Below are 24,027 nucleotides of genomic sequence, written 5' to 3'. Positions count from 1 at the left end.
GATTTCATTTTTAGTCAAGATTATTCCTTTTGCTAAATCTTCCAGAGTGGGATTTATTTTAAAACTAACAGAAATGAGGAAAGGCAGAATCATGGCTTTTCTTCCCCAGTAAATTGTTCAGGCTTCCACTCCAGATTTTCCAAATATCTAGGTTTTTAACCGGTTGTGTTTCCAAAATATGAGCATAATATTTTATGCTTAGGAATTTTCAATGTGCAATCAAACTTTACCTGTTTTCTGTTTACAACACACTCATTAATATTTGTCTGTTTGACTAGAGCTTATATTGCAAACATGCCCATGATCAACTCCATGTTGCTGAGCAGTTCTAGAAACATTTTTGTTATGTACAAATATAACAAAACAATTGTTCATAGTTTCAGGGCACTGACACTACATCCCTAAAGAATTTAATAAAACACTTGTGCATTTCAAACTGAATTACTCAATATACTTAAAATTAAGCAAATGCTTCAGTGTTGTTATTACCTAAATATAAATAGCCTGAACAAAAAAAAATCATCTCATTTTGAAATGTACATGGTGTAGCACAGACCACCTAGTAATGAGATCATTTCTATTCCCTGACAGGGGGATTTCTGCAACTACTCAACACCTGAATCCTAAATTGGCTAATGTGACCACAAAGGAAATTATATATTCAGACACATATCCAACAAGAATTTAAGCATCCAAACCTAAAATACACTTTCACAAGTACTCATGCTGGAAACTTCTCACATTCCAGCCATGAGAGCGTATGGAAAAAGGATCATAAATAAAGCTGAATACAAATTCACTCTCAAAAACAATCATCTTCTTGTACTTTCCTCTCCAATGATCGTCCAGCTCTAAGAACACAGTGGCTCAGGAAAAATTTTAAAAATCCACCAGAGGTATTTACTTAATTTCCCTCAGGCTTCTCTCCCACTCCATGCACAAAGCAAAAAGCAATTATTTGTGTCTCAACCAGATTTTGTTCCCTCGTTATGAACCATGACAATGATAATGCCATAAGAGCGACAGAAACCACAACAACTGTTACAACTGATAGAAACCTATGGGGTTTTTTATCAAAAAGATTTTCTGGAGTTGCTAAAAGCAAGCAGCTACAATGACTAGAGAGTTTCCACTCTACCCCTGATCTGAACACAAATGCTGAAACAAAGCTGGGCTGTACCTGCCTGGCACACCCTCCTCAACCTGCAACACAAGAAGGCAGTAATTTCTGCAGGAGTTTATTTGCTCATTTATTCCCAGTGCTTACTCGTGCCAGGCAAGCAGTGGGGGAAGGGAGAAAAAAATTACTGAACAATATGACTTATCACTTTGCCACCTTTGAAATTTTTGCACTTGACAACACTTGCTACTGTCTAAATGATGGTTGTTTTAAGCAGAAGTAAGACACGGGTGCTGTGTTTAGTAGATGAAACGCTACCGTTGTTTGAAGGCGGCTGGATATAGGGAGTGTTGTCATGAATCCCAATCCGTTTCCATGTGGCAACAGATTTTTCCTTGTTGCTAAGGCACAGCAAGCAGAGTTGGTTGGGAAGCTAGCTGACTTTCAGGGGATATCATTCATATGAAACTGTAGAATATGCCTGACTTTCTGCCAATAATATTTGTGACAAACAACCTTCCCCCACTGCTTCACTTGAAACCCACTGTCAGAATTCACGGGTAATGAAGAACAACCAATGTGACAGTTCTCCGCATTAATATTTATTTAAGATTAAATATAAAACCCTTTACAAAGGATCTTTTTTATAAAGATCTTCTCCTGATCATCTTAAACTTCTTATACTTAGGCGTACCATAAAAAGTCAAAAAGCTGTAAAAAGAAAAATCAGTATTCAGCAGAGCTTGCAATTTAGGGTTCCCAGATGAGCCTGAAGTGCTCTCTGGAGAAACCCAAATGGGTCATTAATGAAAGAAAACCAAGGAGATATTGTCATCTGTTTTCTGTATAAAAATACCTTACAAAATTAGTTATTTCATGAAGGGGAAGCCCACATCTCATGGTTCATTCTCACTTCCTCCAAAACAGAAAGAAATGTGAGAAGAAAATGGATGCTCTTTGTAAAGACAAGCAGTACTCTTTATGTTTAAATCCTTATTTCTGAGTCAGTGACAGTTAGGAAAGCTATGCATTTAGAAGCACTTCTTTATTTTCCAGTACCTAGCAAACTATGGCTGAATAGGTTTGTGCTTCAAACAAAACTAATTTTTACTAAATCTGGCATAAACCATCTACTTTCAAAAACTCTGGAGCCTAGAAAGGAGTGTAATTTAGTGTCCAAGAGCAAAATTCATTTCCTGTGCCCTTTTCTAAGCCTAAAAGAAGTGAATAATAGAAAAGAATATCACAGAAGACAATATGGCAGGGCTGGCTGGTTTCTCTCCTCCCTCTTCCTCAGTCCTACCATGGTGAAAAGCCCAGGATAAACCCAGCTTCAGGAAGGCACCAACACAGGCTCCTCCATCTGTATCCTGTGCCTCAAATAAAGCTGCAGCATCCTGACACCCACCCGGACAGAGAGGAAGGGAGGAGCGGTGAGCCAGCAGAAGGGGATGCCTTGGTTAGGAACCTCATGTTACTAAAGAAAGGAGACAGCCACCCTCCTGCTAATGATGAGATCCAAGATCAGATCAAGTGCCCTGAGATGAGGCTGCTGACAAGCGGGTCGAGTCCCCTCTACACCTCCTGCTTCAGTTTCCCATCCCCACCACTCCTCTCCTTTGTGCTTCCATGCGCGTCCGTGAAGCCATGTCCTGAACAAAGCTGAAGGACCACTGGCTTTGAATCAGCTCATTAAACAGAGATTCGTTTCAACAGAGATGTTTCCCTCGTGGGGGTCACTGCAGAGCCCCACAAACACAATCCCCAGCAAGGCAAAGGCTGTGGGATACGGAGGGAGGCAGGGAGGGACAGCTGTGCTCAGAGGAAGCCCTTGTTTATGCCAAATTAAAACTATCCAAGGAATGATGGCATAAAACACATCTAATAAATCATTTTTATGTTAACACAACAGAGACACTGCTCTGTCAACACAAAAAAGGAAGTTAACTATGCTCACAAAAAATGACAATACAAAATTCAAGGGTGTCAGCAGTGGGGAACTTCACTTCCAACTCCATGTTCACATAAATGCATCAGCTGAAGCAAAACAAAATTCCCATGTCATCTACCACTGTAGACTGCATGGACATAGTTTGTAATAGAGAAACAGAGTTTAAACAAGATTTCTCTTTCTTTCAAAGAGAGAATGGACATTTTCAACTCTTACGCTAATATGTTTGCAATGAGATTTCATTAAATATGAAAAGAAGAAAGAATAAAAATTTGACTGCTTTTTTATCATGTTTTATATAATATTAAAATATGCAGAGTACACTTAATTGACTATTCATGTTCCTTCATTAACTAAACTTTATTGCAGCATTTGTGCTCTAGTTTGCCAGTTCAGCCATACACTTCCTAATGCTACCTTACAAAATTTCCAGTGTATTTCACTCTTCCTGGCTGTCAGCAACATTTCACAGGAAAGCAGCATCCTCCCTTTCTTCCAGTACAAAACAGGCAGTGTACAGACTGTTACCATAAACATTTAGCAATGTCGCTGTACTTAGACTTTTTTAAAACTTAGCACCTAATTAATACAGTAGATGCCTCTTTGTCATCTACCCTTGTGTCCCTGGCCACCAGCAGCTTCTCTGGTTTAATCTGAAGGGCAACACATAAGAGAAGATGGGTAGGGGGGTTAAATGATTGCTAAAATTTTTTGTAACATATTTCTAATGATGCAAGTTATAATTTGATAGTACACTATTTGGAGCTTTTAAAAGAATGTGCACTGGATATTTCACACTACAATTAAAATGATGTTCCCAGTGACAGGCTACTGTTTATTTTCAGATAAATCTAAATGAAGACACCAACAAAACAGTTAAAAGACAGATCAGGAGTAGGAAAACGCAGATTGTCTGCATACTTAAAAGCTTTTCAAAGAACCTCTGTTGACATGTCTCTCATGTTGCCAGCAAAATACCTTCTTATGACACATTTCCAAATGAAAAAAAAAAAAGAAACAGCCTGGCACATCTACTTAGCAAAGGCATTCTGAATGCCAGGAAGCCTGACTTACAAGCACGCATTAGTAAAAAGAAATTTATGAGGAAATTGTGTGTCAAACACAAGAATAAACAAACACAATACTCAGGTTGTAAAATCTTCTTCCTGGAGTTTTTGTAACTTCACCAGACAGCATCCTACACAATTCCTCTGGCTTTGAATTTTGTCCTGCACAGAGCAGGGGTTAGATCAAACAATCTCCTGCAGTTCCCTTAGCACACAAATAATTCTGTAGTTGTCTCCTTCTCCATCATTTTCAGACAATTTAATTCTGGCTGTACCAGGCATGGAAGAAAAAGTCAGTGGAGCTTCAGGGCAACCAGAAGTACATTTCTAGGTCCATTCTTTTTTTAAAAAGAGGTTCCTTGAAATGACATATTTTCACGTTAGCCTTCCACCAAAACTTTTCCCCGTCACATTATCCACTGTGCCAGGTCTTAATTGCTGATGTACCACAGCTGTCAACATTACTGCAGATAATACTGGTGCCAGAACCTGACCTTCAGCAAGCCACATTTTTCAGAGATTAAATATAATAAAAATTTTAAAGCAGACAATCAACTGAGTGATTCATCTCGCCTGTCACTACCAACCACCCACCATGTAGGTGTAAATTCAAATGTTCCCTCTCTGCTGTCAGGTAAAACCCAAAAATGGTTTGGCACTTGATTTTTTGTGAGCACAGGCTCAGGAGCCTCCTGATGAACTGCCTCCATAACCCAGCTGCAAGAATGTTCACCTCTGCCACAAGAATTCTAGCAAACAGCAGAAGAGCAAAAATATCCAAGATGGCTGCAGCTATTTCAGTGAACACAGATGCAGGAACAAAACCCCAAATATTAGCAAATATTCAGCAAATCAGCTGTGAACGATGACGACAAATGACTAAAAATGTCAATATAAAGTGCATGTATTATTGAATAAGAAAATCCATTAAAATCTTAAGTCATTCGGAATAAATTTGTAATTAAAGAGACAGTTTTATAGTTTTCAATGACTAAAGTATCTTCAATGTTTCAAGTACAAAAAGACAAAGTTAAAATTCTGTGCTCTGATTATGATATGAAAATCCCCCCCCAGTAAATTGCATTAGTTTGCTATTTCAAAAATGCCTGTCTTTCTGGCAACTTTTTAAAATTTTCTTTTAATAGGCTGCACACAGACTGTCCATGATTGGGTTCACAAGTCCACAAAGGCATGTTTTTAATGTCCCTATAATTTAATGTCCCTGCTCCCAGAGAGCCCTGCTTTTACCACTGCCTGCACAGAAGGTAGGTCTCCCAGTAATTTCCCAAACCTTTTTCCTGCTGGGAGAGCACAGTTACTCCTGGTCCAAGACATTCAAACTATTTCCTCCTTGTTTCTGAGGAACTGATTTTCTGATTTCAGAGACCAAGTGAGCCCCTGGGAAAAGGCCCAGAAGGTTCAGTGTACCTCAGTTTTATTCCTGACCATGGTGTGGTCACAACCTTCAGTGAGACATTTCCCTTCCCGTGCGATGGGAACGACCACAAGCACGCTCTGAAAGCACTTTGAGACCCATTGGTAAAAATCTGCCATCAGAAGCACACAAGCTCTCCTCCATACACCCAGGGCAGCCCCACTCAGAGTTCAAATACCTCTAGGACATTTTAGATACAACAAATCTAGAGTAAAACTGCCGACTGCTGCTCTTCTCGCTTCTGAGGTTTGCCGAGAGCAGCAGCAGCAGCCTTGAGGGTGGGTGAACAAGCTCTGCTTAAAGAATTTTGTGTTAAAGCCTTAACAGTTTGAGAATCTGTGGTTTGTATTGGCAGCGCTCCGTTACGTGACCTCTTGGGAACAATAATAATTTCACTGACAGTAGCTCTTGGCACAAGCCAGTGCCAACCTACTATGAACCAGAGAGTGGGAACTCTTAACCACTTCCAGAAGAACAGCTGTAATTTACTCTTTTGTAGGAAAAACTATTAAAGCTTAACTACTTCAGTTTCATGAAGCAGTCAAGGCCTCACTGTACAGAGAGATAAAAAGCACTCAATAGGCATAGAAAGAATAAAGCTTTCCCTTAGATCACACAAGCAATTTTTGGCAAAGGACATCAGGAACTCCTCAACTGCTCTTGGCAAAGCCTCAGAAATACTTGGAACTCGGCTACCAGCACCTTCAAACGTTCTGCAGAGTGAGGTCGGACTAACTCTGATCAACTTGCAAATCTTTAGTCTGGCCATTAAAGCAGGAACAAATGAAAACTCAAGTGCAAACCACTCCAAAGGGAGGTTTGTCACCTCTGAGATGGGGAGAGACCTGAGAAACAAGGCAGTTCAAAAATACCTGAATTTTCTAATGTAGCAGAAACCAGGCCTGCCTATCATTCAATCCCAACTGCACGTGTGGAAAGCAGTGTGCAATAGCCATTAGATATGGAATACAATTAGAACGTGAAGAACCTAGAATACATGAGCAACCACTAAAAGCTGCTTAGGTAAATTTAGCTTTCACCAGGCTGAGAGGTTACAGAATCAGAAAATATATATGCAAGACACAAATGAGTTTTGGATATTTCTTTTTGCCTTAGTAAAACTGCTCAAGTGTCAAGTAGCTAAGAGATGGAAATTTCACTTATGACAAATTTTACATATGATAAAATCAAAACCAAATAATACAAATGACATCTCTTGTGCAAATCAATGTCATAAGAAAGTAAAAGACATCCTCAGCACCCCCACGAGGTCACAGATACATTTCAGGCATCTTTAGACAGGAACCTCCTTTGTGAAATAGGTTCAGGAAAGAAACACAGCCTTTCAAGCAAGGCAAGACTTCCACCCTAGTGAGGCAGATTTGCTCAATTATATTCTTTATCCTTAAATTTAATTACCTGCCTTTCTTCTGATATATATCTTAATTTTCATTCTTTATTCATGTAAATAATTGTTTTCACACATTTGATATTACTAGCACGTGGATATGTCACATCAGGTTTATGCTGCATTATTTTGAATTTTCATGCTGCAGATTTACTCACTCTAAATTTAATTAAGTCTACAAGTCCTTCTTTCTACTGCTGTAGGAAGTTCAATCCCAATGTGGAAGAGTATTCTTTATCTCTCAAGATTTTCCAGCTGGTACCAGGGAATTTTGTCTTTTTGACCTCCAGTTTTGAAAGGTAGGGCCTTTGTCCAAAAATAGACTTTTGAAAATACCATGAATAGGAACTGTCCTATTAGGTTCTCTGCATTTATTATTTATTTTCAAGACAGCATGGGCCTTCAGAAGTGATCCCTGCACCTCTCCTCAGGCTTAGACTATATTCAGATGTACAGCCAAAGTCAGTCTAAGCAAAAAGACATAAAATTTTTCAATATATTATTGCAAGATTAATATCCTCTGAGATTATAACCCCACTCAAATTCACAGAAAAAAAGTATATTAAACTGTGCTGCACTAAACCTTTTGTGGAGAAAAAAAGCTATGAAAAAACTATTTCAGGCAGCCTAACTAAACAAACAAACAACTCTTACTTCAATTTGTCCTACAGCAGTCTCTTGTCCACCATGATGTCAGTAATTTTCCTCCAGCAAAACTAGACCTGGCATTTAAGCAGAAAGTTTGTATCCCTTTATTCCATTTATTTTAAAGGATTACAAAGCCTTTAAATGACTTTTAAGGCACATTTTTCCCTGTGAAAGACGTAAATAGAAAAAACCCCTCACAATTTGAGAGTCAAATGATTAGATTTTTCTATGTCTGATTAAATTATCTGAATTAATTAACCTTTAATTACATTTGCAACTATTATCTAGTTTTCCATCCCAACAGAAGTCCCACCATATGACATCTATATCCTAGTCAATCTTATTCTCATACTCAAAGGCATATGCAAAAGAAAAAAACAGCTAGAGTATAAATTAGCATGAAAAACATGTGTGCAGTGGAAAAAAGTCCACGGTATTACAGCAGAGCAGGGATCTGAGGTGAATTGTACATTATGAAACTGAACACACGTGTCTGTGTAAGACGTGTCTCTTGACAAAGAGGTTGAACTCTCTAAGATTTCAAAAGATCTCTGTGCATCAGGTGTTGAAAGAAAAATTACTCCTCCAGAGGAACTGTTGTTTTAAACCAGAAGTCTTTTGGCTTGAAAGTGTGGATGACTTTTTCAAGGCTGTTTCAAAATATGCACGAGGCAGCATCCACAGCCCACACCTGCAGAATCTGAGATAACCCCCCAGGAGAGCACCTCATCCCTCACTGGCAACAGCAGTGGTAGCACTGTAACTATTTTTAAAGAAATACTCATTAGAACTTGTAAGAGAGAAGCAGAGGGACACAATGTGAACAGAAGCTTGCTTATCCATTGTGTGAACGGGTCATACAAAAGAAAAGCAGAATAACTTCTGCATTACTCACAGCCATAGTACAGCTGAGTGTGTCCTGAACAGAACAACCTCCAAGAGCCAGCAGAACCGCCTGCTGATGCCATACTACAATCAGAGGAAAGGACTCACACATGACTGCCTTTCTACAGGGTCACATTTCCACCACCTGAGGACAGCCAGGCCTGGCAGCCAGTGCTAGGAACAGAACACTTGGAGCAGCTTCTGATTACCAGACGGAGGAGCAGCTCACACATTTTGTGTGCTCCTTGAAGCTGCAACCCTCTTGCACACACACCAGTGTCCAGGATTCCTCAGGGTCCTCCTTTATGTGTCCATGGAAAGAAACTACATAGAACTGAGCCATCTTCCTCTGCTTCACCGTGTTAAATCTTTATCCTAAGATCCTTGAAGGAGTGCTTTGTCCCATGAGAATAAAAGAAGTTAAAGACTGACCACATTTTTTCAGGCCTAGGGGCAAAAAGAAATAACTGTCTTATTCTTGAATATTCTGCATCACAACCAATGCTTGCAACATTGATCACTTCGGTACGCTGCTACTCTCCTTCCACTTACCCACTGTATCCTAGTTACCAGCCTACTCAGTTTCAAAAGTCACTAATAAATATCATTTTAAGTCAGCAAATGTTTTCTGACCTACACAAAGCAGGAGGTGGGACAGATGGGGAGCTGCTGTCTTGAAAAGTTGGTTCAAGCAACAACGCACATGGAAAATTTAGATTGAAATCAGGGAAGAAAAATTATCCAAAAGATTAATATGTGGCATTATTCCCCCCACAGCGACTGATCTGTCAGAGAGTAGCAGAGATGCTCTATCTTGTTTCCATGATCACTAACAGAAAGCAAGATGTCAGGGACATCCTAACAGACTGCCAGGACACTCAGTTTACTCTCATCAATTCACCTGGCAGCCTGGGCAAAGTAGGTAATTTCTGTCCAGATTCTTCCAGCCTCTTCACCATGACAATCTCCAAAGCCCATCCAACTCCATCACTTATTCTGCTGCAAGGACACATGACCCATGGTTAAATTCTGAGCAGACTGATGGCAAATCAACACTTACTGTAGGAGACCTTCATTTTGAGATAATCTGTCTTCAAAAAAGAGTTGGTGCTCACCCCCATCACCTTGCTCACTGCTCCATCCTTTCCCACACTGTTTTTTCAGAGGTGACTTTAAACCATCCTTGTCTCAATGGAACTACCACCACAAGCCACAGGGGCTTCATCCATTTTATCCAAACCAGCCTGAGCCTATGTGTTAACTACCTATTTGGTAGCTCCTCCAGCACCAGAAATAACTGTACCAAAGCTAAAAGGAGCTTACAAAACTCTTCGGTACATAAACAGATACACAGAGACTTCTTCAAAATGCAAAGCTTTCAAAAACAGATCAACAGTAATTTTTCACCTCTGTCTAATTTATTTTCTGCTTTTTCTTTATGAAATGGCATAATGTCTGTTTTGGATCTGAACACAGCAGCAGAAGTTAGCTGAAGAGGGCCTCTAGGACATTATTCCTGGTCAGTAAACACTTGTCTTGGAATTCATTTCCCTGCTCCCTCCATCAGGATACGATCAAAAGATCAGATGGGCTCATGAACAACAAAATAATGGAAATGGGAACACTCTGGGGTTTGGAAGATTACATGGGAGGTTTGTTTGCATGTTTTTAGCATGCCTCATGCTTATTGACGTTTTTAACCTCTTCACTTGTGCCAAGAGATAAAAATGACTAACTTAGGAGGAAAAAAGTCATGGTATAAAGGAACAAGCATACACATACTGAAGCTGGAGTTGGCTCAGGCTGAAAAGATGACTCACAGACCCTCAGCATTTAGCTTTTGTTTCTGAAAGTCAGATAACACTAAGAACTGCTAAAGCAAGGGATAAAGATGCAGTCTGTTTTCTTCCTTAACTCAAATAAAAAAAAAATATTAAATGGGGTTTCCAGTCTCAGAAGTTTCACAAAATTTGCCATTAGCTTTTCAGTGATCAGGGACAGTTTTTAACAAGAAATTATTATCTCTGGATAGATTCTTTGGAATTATTTTTATTTACAGAAGGGACAAATGTGATGTTTCCTTATCGACTCCCACCATCCTGCCATAAATTTTCCTGTAACATGTTTTTCTATTCATAAACAACTGAAGTAGGTACTTTTCTACAGCCAAAATAAATGGATTCTCAAAGAGCCTAAGCTGATATTGTTTTTAATCAGACCACAACTCTGATTTAATAACAGTGTTGCTCTGTTACTTTTTTTTTTCAACTTTTCTGGTTAAATGCAAAAGACCACTCACTACAAGGGCATTTTGTGTCTCTGTTTTTAATTAAGTGCTTTACAAGAATAGAGAACAAATGCCTATATAATGTGACATTCTTCAAAAGTCGTTGTTGGTTTACTTGTTAGATAGGTTTGTCCCTAATAGCAGTTTTGCCGTAAACTTGCCTAAGCAGAAAAATAAAAATAAGTTATTTTTAAAAGAACAAAAAATGGCAGTTTTGCTCACTGCTCTTTCTTCTTTGATGTATCAGAGCAGTAGCTACTTCTTAACAACTTATTCTCCAATCCATCACTAGAGCTTTTAAAGAAAATACTGATAGGAGCAGAGTCAAGAGACACTTGCAGAGAGCTCTGCTCAGAGATTATTTGACAAAATTGTTGGTTACTAGTCTGTGGAAAGCCTTCCAAACACTTGTCCACCCACCAAACAGGAGCTTCACTGGTCATGAATATTCTTACATTCCTTAGAAGAACAGCAAAGCCTTTGACAGGACATGTTGCAACAAACTCAAGATTGACGTTCTATCAGTTTGGAGACCACCTACACAGCAACACTCTACAGCTGTACCTCCAAATTCAACATGGACTCACCCTCACACAGAAAACTCCTCAGAGGAAGCTAAAGCAGTCTTTTATGCATAGACAAAACACTGCAGCTGATCAGAAACACAGAATTAATAAAGAACAAGAACAGGATTAAATGGACAGTTTTCATCGTGAAAAGGAAAATACAAAGATGCCACAACATTGTATCCTAGGCTGGGTGCCGTTTCATGAAATATGTTTACAATGTCAGCATCAAGATAAGCAAATTTTACTTATACAAATTTGGTTAGTCACAATCAGAAGCCTATAAACAGCTTCAAATGGACCTAGTCAAGGGAGTCAAGCAAACAGTGCTAAATTATGTTTATCCACATCAAAAGCAAGGAAAATATGCTGACAATTTATATGGCTTTAAATTAACTACATCAGCTGAAAGAAAGCAACCTGAATGGCTGGGAGGACATTTTGTGTGAAGAACTAATCAGTGGCCCCTGGAGCTCTGAAGAGATAGCAGATTGTTAGGATGAAAATCCTACGTGATAGGGAGAGGGAGGAAATTGCATGATTTATATGAAACAGTGGTGCAGTCTCATCTAGAATATTACATTCAGCACAAGCCATCACCAGTTCAAAGGGACACTGCAGAACCAGATAGAGTTCAAAAGAAGGTAACAAAAATGATTACAGCATGGAAGAAGTCATCCAGAGAGACTGGAATTGCTTGCTTGAAAAACAGCTGTAATAAAGAATAAAAAGTTAAATGTACAGAAGTTGGAAGTTCCCTGCCTCATAGGAACAGAGGAAGGGTCACTGAAATTAAAGGTAGGATACTCAAAACTGATCAAAACTAAATGTTTTCATCAACAACAGAACAAAACTTAGCTTTCTTTCCCTTGCAGAGCCATTGTCACCAGTGGCAATGCCAACCCCACAGAGAAGCCTTGTAAATTTGTGTTCCAAGAGGAGTCTGAAAACAAAATGCTATCCAGATTCATTAAAAGACTGGATTTCTAGATGCACAACATGAAAAGCTGTAACTAAAATGGTTAATATTAACAAGACCCCCAGCACCAGAGTATAAACTATCTGACTATTTGAAACTAGAAAAAAACAAAAAAACAAAAACAAACAGTGTGGGAGGCAGGCAATACAACATTTGGCCACACACTCTTTTGAAATCACAAGAAACATTATGTTTGTGGCTAAACTGTTACCTGTTAGATTAACATTAAAACTTATGGATACAGGATTAGTTGAACCATCATCTTGACCACTACAAGGTGATTTTATCTACTCTAGCTTCCACTGAAAGAATTGCTTTGGGTTTTTTAAAATAAAACCTCTACCAGAATAGTGTAAATATTTTTTGACAGACTGAACTGCAAATGATCAATTTATAAATGGAACTCTTTAAGCAGGCCTTCAGGTAAATTCTTAGTTTGTGCATATGCTGTATGAACTGAGGACAGATACCTGAAAGGAAAAAAAACCAAAGAGACATCACTCCTGGTATTCAGCTTGGAGACTCACCAATATTAATGCATGTCCTGGCAACCTAAGAGACCTATTGATTTGTAACCATTCATTCAAGTGCAGTGAAAGCCATAATTAGATAAATAGGTTTGGTAAAACTAATCTGAAACTCATTTATTTTGTTTAATGAGATAAAACAAGAAATTAAATATCTGCTCAATGTTCTTCTTTGTATCCTTCAGCACAACAGTAAAAATATAAATAAAGAGATATTAATTTGACTACCATTATTGTTTTTTGCATTTTATGTATTTTGTTGCAGCAATTCCTGTCAAAGGCAATTACAAAGACTCTATGAATTACTGTGCTCCAACAGGCTGAGCATTTCCATCAATCTCTTTTATACATGTGGAATAAAGAGAACAGGTCTTTTAATCATTTGCAGACACTCTTTGAGCTGACAGGGTACAACTTTTAAGATGGTATAAGTTTTTCAAGTATCAAAATTCCAACTTTATCATGATTATGTCATCCTTTGTGAATGGCAATTAAACTGTTAAAGTTTTCAAAAGTGTTTATAACAATTAAATCTAACAGGATTATTAATTTTTGTTTCTTAAATAATTTCTTTTCCCAACAAAATGCAAGGAAGGCTACTTTAGAGTATTCCCACACAAAAAAATCAGTGCTAGCACTGACAGATGTTACAGTTTATCCTGCTTAAGTCAAAACACACTTAAAGTTGGGATAGGCTGTGTCCTTCTCTTTCTTCTTTGGCAGCTAACTACTAGATTCTGCTTCTGTTCCTTTAGGGCTTGGATCTCCCATGGCCTTCCTTAAACACCACACAACTCAGTTTGTCCTGCAACACAGATTTAGCATCAGACTCACAGCCCACACCCCCAGATTTATTTTTACTGCCAGGAGGCTTCAGGCACTGCAGAAATGACAAACCACAAAAAAGCACTGGGTTGTACATGAGCTGAGATCCAGAGCAGATCTAAGTGATACTTTTGTCTCGTTCCTTCAGCCACCCAATAAACAACAGCTTTGCAACTTTCAAAGCTAACTGTGAGTGTGCATTGTTTTTTTCCCCTTCTTTCCATATTTAAAAATCAATTGATGCATCATTGACCTGCATTCACCTATGGGATGAAATGGAGCATCTGCTCAGCAGTGTGCAGTAGCTGTCTATTGCAGCAAATGGCTACCACATCCATCTGAAATTACAAAGTGTTTTAGATCCACTGGGTCCAGTTCTCTTAGTGAGAACTTGGCCAGAAAACCACAATTAACTGCTTATCATCTTAAAAAATGCATAAACAAACCCCAAACACCTGCTCTCTCTCCCTCCCCCAAACCACATATTGAATTCCTGATGTTCACAAGTGATCTGGACCTCAATTTTCTATTGGGTTTTTTCTGTGCAGTTTGAGGTCCTTTTTTTTGGCTTCAGTTTTTAACCCAAAATGCAGTTTTTGGGGTCCTCCTCAGTATTGACATACAAACTGTCCACCATCTACATCACCATGAAGGGCATGGTTGGACACACGTTTCTCCCACCAGTGGTACCATTTCAAGCAGCCACTGCTCCTTGCTTGGTGCTGCTCATTCCACAGTCAGATGTTTCCACAGTGATGATACTCACACATGCACCAGAGAGGCTCAGAAGGGACAGCTGCAGGAAAAGCTACCGCAATAAAACACACACACACCAATAAAACACACCCCATAACAAAACAAAATACTGCTGGACAGGCTCTCAACTATTTCTTTCTTTATTGCTCTAACTCATGTAGCCCATGTAGGTCTCAGTTCCATAAACGCTTGAGTAGGAGGTTCAGGAAGCAGGGAAAGAAAGGCAGTCTCCTCAACAAGGAAAAAAAAAAAAAAGTTGAATTCTTCACAATCTATTTCAGAAAATAAAAACTAGAAATCATGTGGCATTTTAAGATTTAATGGGTTAATTTGGTTCTAAAACCGAAGGCAGAAGATCCTTACTGATGCTATGAATACACATCTACTGCTATTTATAGAGATTGAAGAGCTTTTTTCTCCTTCAATCAGCAGAATATTTTCTTTTTGCACTATAAAAAAATATATTGACTTTTAATCAGTTAGACCACTGTGCCTCTCTGCAGGAAAATATCTTTCAAAAGAGGAATTAATCAGAGAAAAATTTTATACTATAGGATTTAAATTATAAAATTAATAATTGACACTAGCTTAATATGATGTCCATAAGATCATTTTACAAGGTCAGACTAGCCCAAACCAAACAATAAGTTAACTGAGATAAAAGACATAGTGACAATTATGAATAGCTACTGCATTTTATACCTAGAATTTGCAAGACTCACATCCTGCTTCCATGGCTTTTAACTTTAGAGTCCAAATTACTTATTTTTTATCCTTAGATTCATGCCAAAACCACAGGTGTTATGAAAAATGTTTAAATAAAAAAGTGTCATGGATAAAGCTGATACATCAGATACTAAAAAGCAAACTGAAATATTCCACTGAAATGGATCGATTCACATGAACCCTACAGGATCTGCAAATCAGCGTGGTTTGGGGGAAAAGGGTGTTTAGGAGTTTGTGCACAGGAGTAGAGCAGTGGATGGCCCAGCTAAGCCAGCCCTGAAAGACTACAGAAGAACAGAGCACCCTCACCCCACCCAGAGGTACAAGGTGTCCCAACTGATTTCCAGCCCTACAGCACCCTGCTGGGCCCAAACCAACCTTAAGGTTCTTTCACTAAGCGTTAATATGAACCCTTAGCAGGAGATAGCTCACATCCCAAGGAGATGGCTGTGTGACCAGAGCTGATGCATCAGGCACAGAAATGCAACCAGACCCATCACAGGGCTCAAGTGCTTCAGCAGAGCCAGATCAAAAGTCTGTAACCTGAACCATCACATCATGCACTGGCTGCTACACCCAGCACCTGCCTGGGGCGAGCAGAAACCATGGGTGGGAAGGAGCACTTCACCTGGAACTGAACAACCAAATTACACAGCATAAAGTTATACAGTATAAGTTACACAGTATAAAGAACAAGGACCTTCCTTTCCTACATGTAAAATATTACTTTATTTGTCATATGATTAGCATAAATCTGTTTTGTTACAACAGTCTCTGTGAGTTGGGTTTAAAAGTTGGCATATTCTGCTTTCCTTTTTTCTATCTTTTCCCCCTTTGAAAAGCTATCACTGTCTATTTTCAGCATTTGCATCAGCATAAAAGTGCACAGTTTTTTTGCAATTTCCTCACGGCACAAATGGAATTCAGACCACTGGGGACATACAAGTAACAACAGCTGAATACAAATCTTGATGGAGTTTGTCATAATTGTACAGTTTGGTGTTGTTCATTCATCCTGGCAGCTGGGAAATCTAGTGTGAATTAACCAATAATACAGGTTTGTAACCAAGCAAATTAAAGTATACAATTCCACTAAGTGAATTTTGTTTATTTTCCTGTAAGTGTGTAAGGGGACAATCAGATCACATTTAAATCAAGAATTTCAACAGGATGCAACACTAGCAGAAGTTTTGCAAATACACTAATTTTAGTTTCAGTGGAGTTGATCTTATTTCCTACACAGACTTCCTTGATAGGTTTCCAAGCCATACACAGCAGTACCATATCTGAGGATCTGCAAGCTACACCCCTTAGGAAGGGGAGCAAAATCAAAAGTGAAACCAGTGAGATCCTTGTCCAAGCAAACAAAAAACATGCAAGGCTGATCAAACTTGCTTCCACAGTCCTCAGCTGAGGGCTTTATTTCCAACACATGACAACAGAGACTTAAAGACTGAGCACAGGCAAAATGAGCTCAAAGTAGTTTCAGCTGGAGCTCAATTTGCAGCATGGAAAAGGGGTCACAGTCAAGTCTGGTTTATGGTAGGCAGGTCAAAGAGAGGCTTATCAGGATGTGCTCTGGACCAAAGCAGAGAAAGGAAACAGAACCTCTCCCATAGTTTTAAGCAAGCTGTTGCATTTTCTATGTGTCAAGAAATCTGTGTCAATTTTATGCAGCTTCCATGAGCACAAGCCACGTGATGGCACCTATTTCCCATGTGTTGGCAGTGGCACCAGCTAGTGCAGCATCTGGACTTTCCCAGGGATGCTAGAAAGCAGCTGACATGTCAGTCCAGGAATTGCCAGCCTCACTCCCAGCACCAGTGTAAGACCACAGGCAGTGGGCATCATCCTGTCAATCAGGCTAATCCTCAACCTCAGGGAGAAAAATAGCTTTGCCTTCTGCAAAACTTACTAGGTTACTTCCTAGGGCAGAAGTGTGGGTTTACTTTCCATTTCATTCAACTGTAGTTAATCAAATCCAGGCATAATTTCTCAGATGTCATAACACATTGGCTAATTAAGAAGTATTCTCAATTTAGTAATTCACTGAAGACTGACTATGAAACAAATTATTATGCAAATAAACATATGAGACACTGGAATTCCCCAACAGCTACCATGGTCACTGTTGCTAAAGCTATTTTATCCGTTGCTCAATATTTCATGTGTCACCAATCACAGAGCTGACAAGTTTAAGGATACTATACGTGATATGCGAGAGATAATTATCTTAATCGAATACATTTAGCAGGAATATATAATAATCCTGATTACAATAGAAAAAATTCAAGACTACTTACCACAACTATTTTTAGTCACATAATAGCTGCTAAAGTGATGGGGGTATTTAGTTACTGAGTAGAACTTCTGTGGCAGACTTGAAAGCAAGATGTCACCAATATCAAGCAGTCAACTTCAATAATACTTCTGACAATAATACTTCCAACCCACTGAGTCAATCCAGAACACTTGTGTGCTGATTTCAGCCAGTACAGCATCTACAGAAAACATCACTGCATTTTTTAATGCAGAAGAGATGTCAAAATTAAAGTCTCTATAGTATAAATATAGGTACCAGAGAAATTACTATGATTTTCTTCTCTTCTCATTAGCAACACTGGTAAAAAGAGCATAAAAGCGCTAATGAAATGTGCTGATGGATCAAAATTTGAGGTATTGTCAAAACCCATGTAAGCAGAATGGTGTGCAGGAAGATTAGGAGCCTTCAAGAAGTGCAATATTAGGAGAACATTGTAATTCAGCAGCATGAAATACAAGGTCACTCAGGCACCATGAAGATGAGAAGCTGCCAACAAGGATATGGACTGCAATAAATGTCAGTCATTTGTGAGAGGATTATCTGGGTATGAAACAGATCTATGTGCTCAACTCAATCAAAACCTAATATCAACCACTACCACTATGGTGGCTGGAAGGAAGGACTGTAAATTCTGAGTGTTTCCAGAAGCCAATTTCTTACTTCCTGGCAAAACCTCATCAACAAACATTATAGCCTCCCCAGCTGCCAAATGTATTGATTAGAGAATAGCTACTTGAATGGCATAAGCAACTGAACACTCCTAAGAGGAGATGAAGAAAAGCTTAGCAGAATGTAGGTTGAGAGGATCTGATGCTTCATTTAATTAAAACAGATTGCATATAGTTTGACTTTTTTTTCCTCTGCCAAAGAGGAGCTGTCTCCAACAGCATGGCAACTGCTAGTGCCAGAATACATGATAGATATCCCTAATGCACTCCAACCCTCCAGCTATTTTCAGTTCAGGAACCTTCTGTGCCTGATGAAAATTATGTATCCTCAATGTATTTCTCTTCCATGAACTTCTCCAGACTCACCCTGAACTCATGTAGACTTTTAGCAGCTGTACCACAGCTTCTGAAGCTTCTGTAGCTGACAAACATACAGCAAAGTAGCTGCTCAAAACAAAGCTAAGGTGAAGACAATCTAGAACATCTGCCTGGACAAAGACCTCTAGGAAACTCACAGAAGTAACTACAAGGTCTCAAAAGAGAAAATAGCCATGGGATCTCTTCAACTTTGGTCAAGCCAAAAGGTACATCCCACCATGGAGGTTTCTACAGAGCAGCAGGATCTTTCACAACATCAGAGTAATAGGGTTTGACACCACGACATCCAAAAGGTTTTTCAGATCCATTGCTGTGACAGACATTCATGTATAACAGTATTTATCTGTGTGTAAATAAGAGCCTAGAAAGCAGAAGAGATAATTAAAAAGATGTGTGCCTGTGTGTGTGCAAGACAATTCCTCTTCCTTCTGAGCACTTCCTTGCTCTCTCAGGAGCAATATTAGCTCCATAAAGTATGAAATTGAGTGCGGTGAAAAGGAGTTTTGGAATGATGGAGTGACCCCCAGGACCACACTAAACCTCCAGAGGCACAGAACTCTATTTAGTCACTACTCACATGGGAAATGGAAGAGAAGATCTCTTTAACAGGCAGCAGGAAGAGCAGCACAGACAGTTCATAAGCAAAGTATTCATACCTACTACACGTACACTCAACACGTGACTCTAGGAGGCAAGCTGGGAAACAGGAGGGTCTTTCCAGAGATTTTGAGAAAGGACATGGCAGAGGGGAACAGTTCCACAGGGCATGATGATCCACTACAACAGATCCCTCCTCTGCCTTTTCATAAGCTCTGACACACACTCAGCTACAACAGCAAAAGGTTGAGTCATTTTCTGCTATTTTATCCAGCAGAAGATGATGAGTAAAGCCTACACCTCGCAGCTCACTGTGCAAATGCAGTCTAATCATCCATGCCATCTTGGATAACTGTGCTACACCTGCCCTAAGAATGAATTTAAGAAAAACACCATCAAGGACAAGGGTCAGGGACCCATCAGGTCCATGTACAGTTCAAAGTTCAAGAGCTTTAAAAGAAATATTGGGCTCCATAGACAAGGAACTGGATGTTTACTTTATCTAAATGACTGAAGCAGTGGAGTGTATTCATGTTTACTGTTCACAGCACAGAAACATCCAAGCAGGATAGTTACTGCAGTTTTTTCTACAAGGTGCTTTTCCATCTCCAAGTTCTTTATATGTATTAGTACTGGACATATCCCCACACAGAAAGCAAAAAACACCTATTTGCTCTCTAGTTTGGGGGGGTCACTGAACATTAGAGGGAAATCTAATTTTGTTACATTGTATTTTCAATTATCCCCATCTCTGGTCACAATTTTCAGATAGTTTAGTGTGAAGGGCCAAGGACTGAGATGTCCAAATAGATTGAAAAAATTTATTTCACCCCATACTGATTTTCAAACTGTAATCAATTCTTTTAATGTATTACTACCCTCTACTACACAATGCTTTCCTTTCCCCTGAAGCCCAGGAAGTATTTGAACAGCATGAAGTGAAGTACATCCTTAAAACAATTATAATACCCTTAACACTTCCATTATATTTTATTACCCACAGTCCCCAGGCATGCACACATGTAGATTATCTGTGCTTTGTAGATGTGGAAGCAAACTGCACTGCAGGCAGTCCCTGAGCAAGCCAGCATCAGAAGCACAACCCCTATTCAGGGGTCATAATGTTTTTCTAGGAAATTAAACAAGCCAGGATTTCAGCTGGTCAGCATTTACTTGAAAACAGCTCACCTAAGTGAGCAACATTCCTGATGAAACCAGCTGGACAAATAAGACTCTCAGCTTGGTGTTTGAACAAGCAAAAAGGCACAAAGAAAAAGTCACTGGAGAGGAAGAACAGACTAAGTTTTTTTCATAAGCAAACAAAACCCTCTGAAAATTAACTTAGGATTAACTTGAAATATTTTGTTGAGGTGGGGGGAAAAAAATGAATCTTTGTTTCTTATGTTTGTGTTACTCCTTTTCCCAACCTTAAGACTTTTAAAATTTTAGGGTCATGTTTAAAGGGAAAAGTATAAAAATTGCTGCATTTTATTGTTCTAACACATCCCTTTCCTCTCCCAAATACTGTCATTTTCAGGGTTAAAGTTATTCTTCACATTAAACAGAAGTATGTGAAAAGTGTCATGCCCCTAAAGGTCCATTTCTGGGGGGAAAAGGCACATGCACAGAGCAGACAGGAATCAACACAGGGCACTACTAACAAAAACAAACTGCTCCCTAGATGATCACACATGTAGGGAGACACTCCATGCACATCAGGTGCCCACTTTGTCTCCAAAGAGAACCAGTGAATTAACAACCCTGCTGGACTCTTTGTATGACCTGCTCCTCTGAACACTGCACTAGGCACTAATCCTGCTGAGTAATTCCATCTACAGGACACTCCCTGCAAACCCAGAGATGGCAGAGCACAGCATTCCCATTCTCCACATGGGACCAAGACACTGGTGCAAAGGTACTGCTGTAGCTATACAGCATCTCCACACAGCATCTCCCACTGATCCAAGGTCATGTAATCATAGAATGGATAGGTTTGGAAGGGACCTTAAGGACAATTTAGTTCCAACCCTCTTGCCATGGGCAGGGGCAACTTCTGCTAGATTAGGTTGCTCAAAGTCCCATCCAACCTGCCCTTGAACATTTCCAGGGATGGGGCATCCATGGCTTTTCTGGGTAATGTGTTGTGGTTCCTCACCACCCTCACAGTAAAGAATTTCTTCCTAGCAGAAGATCTGCTGTGTTGACTCCAGACTGCCTTACAGATTCACCATCCTCCCTCCAGTCTTCCTACCAAGACAGATGGTTCAAGAAAAACTTTACAAGATGATCCACAGGGTACCAGGAAGCGAAGCCATAGGTGACACCACCACTAAATCTGTCACACTGTGTTTACTGGTCCATAACACAGAACATCAGAAAAAACAGGCAGAGTCTCAATTGGAACTCTGTGAAACAAGAGAGGACCGAGGGTTCATCAAGCACAAGTGAGGAGCTGCATGACCCAGGAGCTACCCAGGCTTCTCACAGGGATGTTAACTCACCCACAGCAAATATTTACAGAGTAACTGTTGTAGCACTCACTTGTCAAATGCTTTCAGTAGTGGTGAGGAATAACCACCGGAGTAAACCTGCGGCTGCTCTGAGTGGTGTCTCCCTGAGGTGTCATGAATCTGTTTTGTTAAAACAGTGTTTCAGACCTGCCTGTGAACTAAAGCTGCTACCAGCAGCGGTTCCTCACTGCTTCTCTCCTCCTCCTTGCACACTTGCTCCATTTCTCTAGTAGTGTGCTTTTACTGAGGAACAAACCATACTCAATTCAGAAAAGGACTTTCTTCATTGGAAGAAAGATATCCGTCACCACCGTCCTTCTAGGGCAAAGCAAGACTTAGCTGTTGAACTAATTTAGCTCAGTGTTCATATGGATAACTTGGATCGTAATCAAGTGGATTACTAATTCACCAGAACAATAAAAATCATTAGGCATCTCCATACAGGTTAGTCTATGTTGTATGCTGAATGTGCTGGAGGAAAGCAATTAATGTACAACTGGAATCTGAATCCACATTGCTCAAAAATAGCTATTCTGTGAATTTATATCCTACCTTAATCCTAATTATCTTCCTTGCCTATATATCCTCTTATAACAAAGCATTCACCCAGGAAGTTTGGTTTGAAATTTACACCCTGGTACATTTCACAACAACTTCCCCATGCAGAGAAATCATTTATTTACATGGGCAAAGTACTGCAAAGTTGATGAGGGTACAAACACCATGCTGACTTCCCCCCAACTCTCTGCACAGGTGTTTTATCAGTGCACTGAAACAAAACCTCAGCTCACCTGATTCCCCGCACAGACAAACCCAGCCCCGTGTGGATTAACCCACCCCTTCATTTCGACTGCTCTAGAGGTGGGTTACAGTCCAGTGTTGGCCTGCAAGTAAGGTCTGACCAGACTGACTGCCACTGATCTGATGGCAGTGCCATCCCCCGATATGGCTCCAGTCAAACTGGGAGAGCTGGGAGAAGCGAGCAGCTGCTCGCCACTGCAGTTCCCAGCCACGGCGGTGTCACGCCGCACTTCACCGGAGCACTGACCGCCCTGCGAAGACACACCACCAGCCTTTTGAAAAATGGGTGAAATCAGCTGGGAATCTCGGTGATGCCCACCTGACCCCACGGCCTCACTGTCAGGAGACACGCGAGGTTGAGGACCAGGTGTGTGCATCCCAACTTCACTCCAGCGCAGCTTCCCACGCCCCAGGGCGCGCTGGAGTTCTCTGCTGGAACACGCGTGTGCACCGCTGCACCTCCCGGCCGCGGAGGGCAGCTGTCATCCCGCACGAGGGGAAAAATACAGAGGGGAATTACCACCCGAGGAACACGGAGATGGGACAGGGACGCTTTCCCACCCTGTTATCTCATCTTATACTAGAGCTGGCAGAGGTAGCCGAGCCCGGAGCCCCCCGCGGGCACCTCTCACGGTGGGTACGGAGGTGCCGCCCGGCTGCTGCCCGGGCATCCTCCCTCCGTCCCTCCCTCCGTCCGTCCGTCCCTGATTCCCGGTCCCTCGCGGGGCCAGCGCCGAGAGCCCGCGGCCTCCCGTGCACCGCAGCCCGGCCCGGCGGGCAGGGCACGGCAGGGCAGGGCACGGCAGGGCAGGGCACGGCAGGGCAAGGCAGGGCGGGGGCGCTGCCCCGGGCCACCGGCGGCTCCCTCTCTCTCTCCTCACTCACTCACTCACTCACCCGGCCGGCGGCGGCCGCGCTTTTCCTCCGCAGCGTCAGCCCGCTCCGCAGCAGCGCCGGCAGCTCCCGCAGCTTCTGCCGCAGCTGCACCGGCGGCGGCGGCTCCTGGGCTCCGCCGCCGGGGCTCCAGCTTCGGGCCAGCTCCGCGCCCTCACACGGCGACGGCATCTTCACGGAGCCCACGGCCATGCCGCATCCCTGCCGGGCTGCGGCGCGCAGAGCCGCTCTCCCTGCCTCCCTGCCGGCCCCAGCCCCGGCCCCGGCCCCAGCCGCGCTCCCAGCAGCGGCAGCACACGGCGGGCAGGCGGGCGGGCGGGCGCTCCCCCGCACGCAGCGCGCAGCACTCGCGCTCCTGCCCCCGCACGGCTCAGCCCCAGCCGCGGGCAGCCCCGGGCGGCGCAGGAAGCCCCGCCGGCCCTGCACCGCTCCCGCGCCGCGGCTCCGGCGGTGATAAAGTGCAGGTAATGAGGAGGGTGGAGGAGGCGCGGGCGGGAAAAGGCAGAAAGTCCTGTTAACTCCTTTGCGCTCAGGGACCGCCGCCCGGGCCGTCCCCACCGCTGCTGGCGCCCCGCACGGACCCGCACCCACGGAGAGAACACGTGGGAGAGTGGCCGGCACGCTCCGAGACGGCGGGTCCGAGCCGAGGCGAGAGGGGTTCGGGCTCCTCCAGGGG

General features: G+C 41.5%; 1 protein-coding gene across 1 annotated transcript in view; it reads right to left on the bottom strand.

The window, feature by feature from the left end:
* Positions 1–23,604, bottom strand: part of RAPGEF5 (Rap guanine nucleotide exchange factor 5) — a 156,419-nt gene extending 132,815 nt beyond the window's left edge. The window contains exon 1 of the mRNA XM_086854251.1: positions 23,355–23,604. Coding sequence (XP_086710377.1) covers positions 23,355–23,543 — 189 coding nt within the window. The 5' untranslated portion in view covers positions 23,544–23,604. The remainder of the gene's footprint in view (positions 1–23,354) is intronic.
* Between the last annotated feature and the right edge of the window lie 423 nt (positions 23,605–24,027).

This window comes from Cyanistes caeruleus, chromosome 1, assembly GCF_971803275.1.
Source record: "Cyanistes caeruleus chromosome 1, bCyaCae1.hap1.1, whole genome shotgun sequence".
NCBI lineage: Eukaryota > Metazoa > Chordata > Aves > Passeriformes > Paridae > Cyanistes > Cyanistes caeruleus.
The sequence above is the reverse complement of the archived record's forward strand: the minus strand, read 5'-3'. Positions and strand labels throughout refer to the sequence as shown.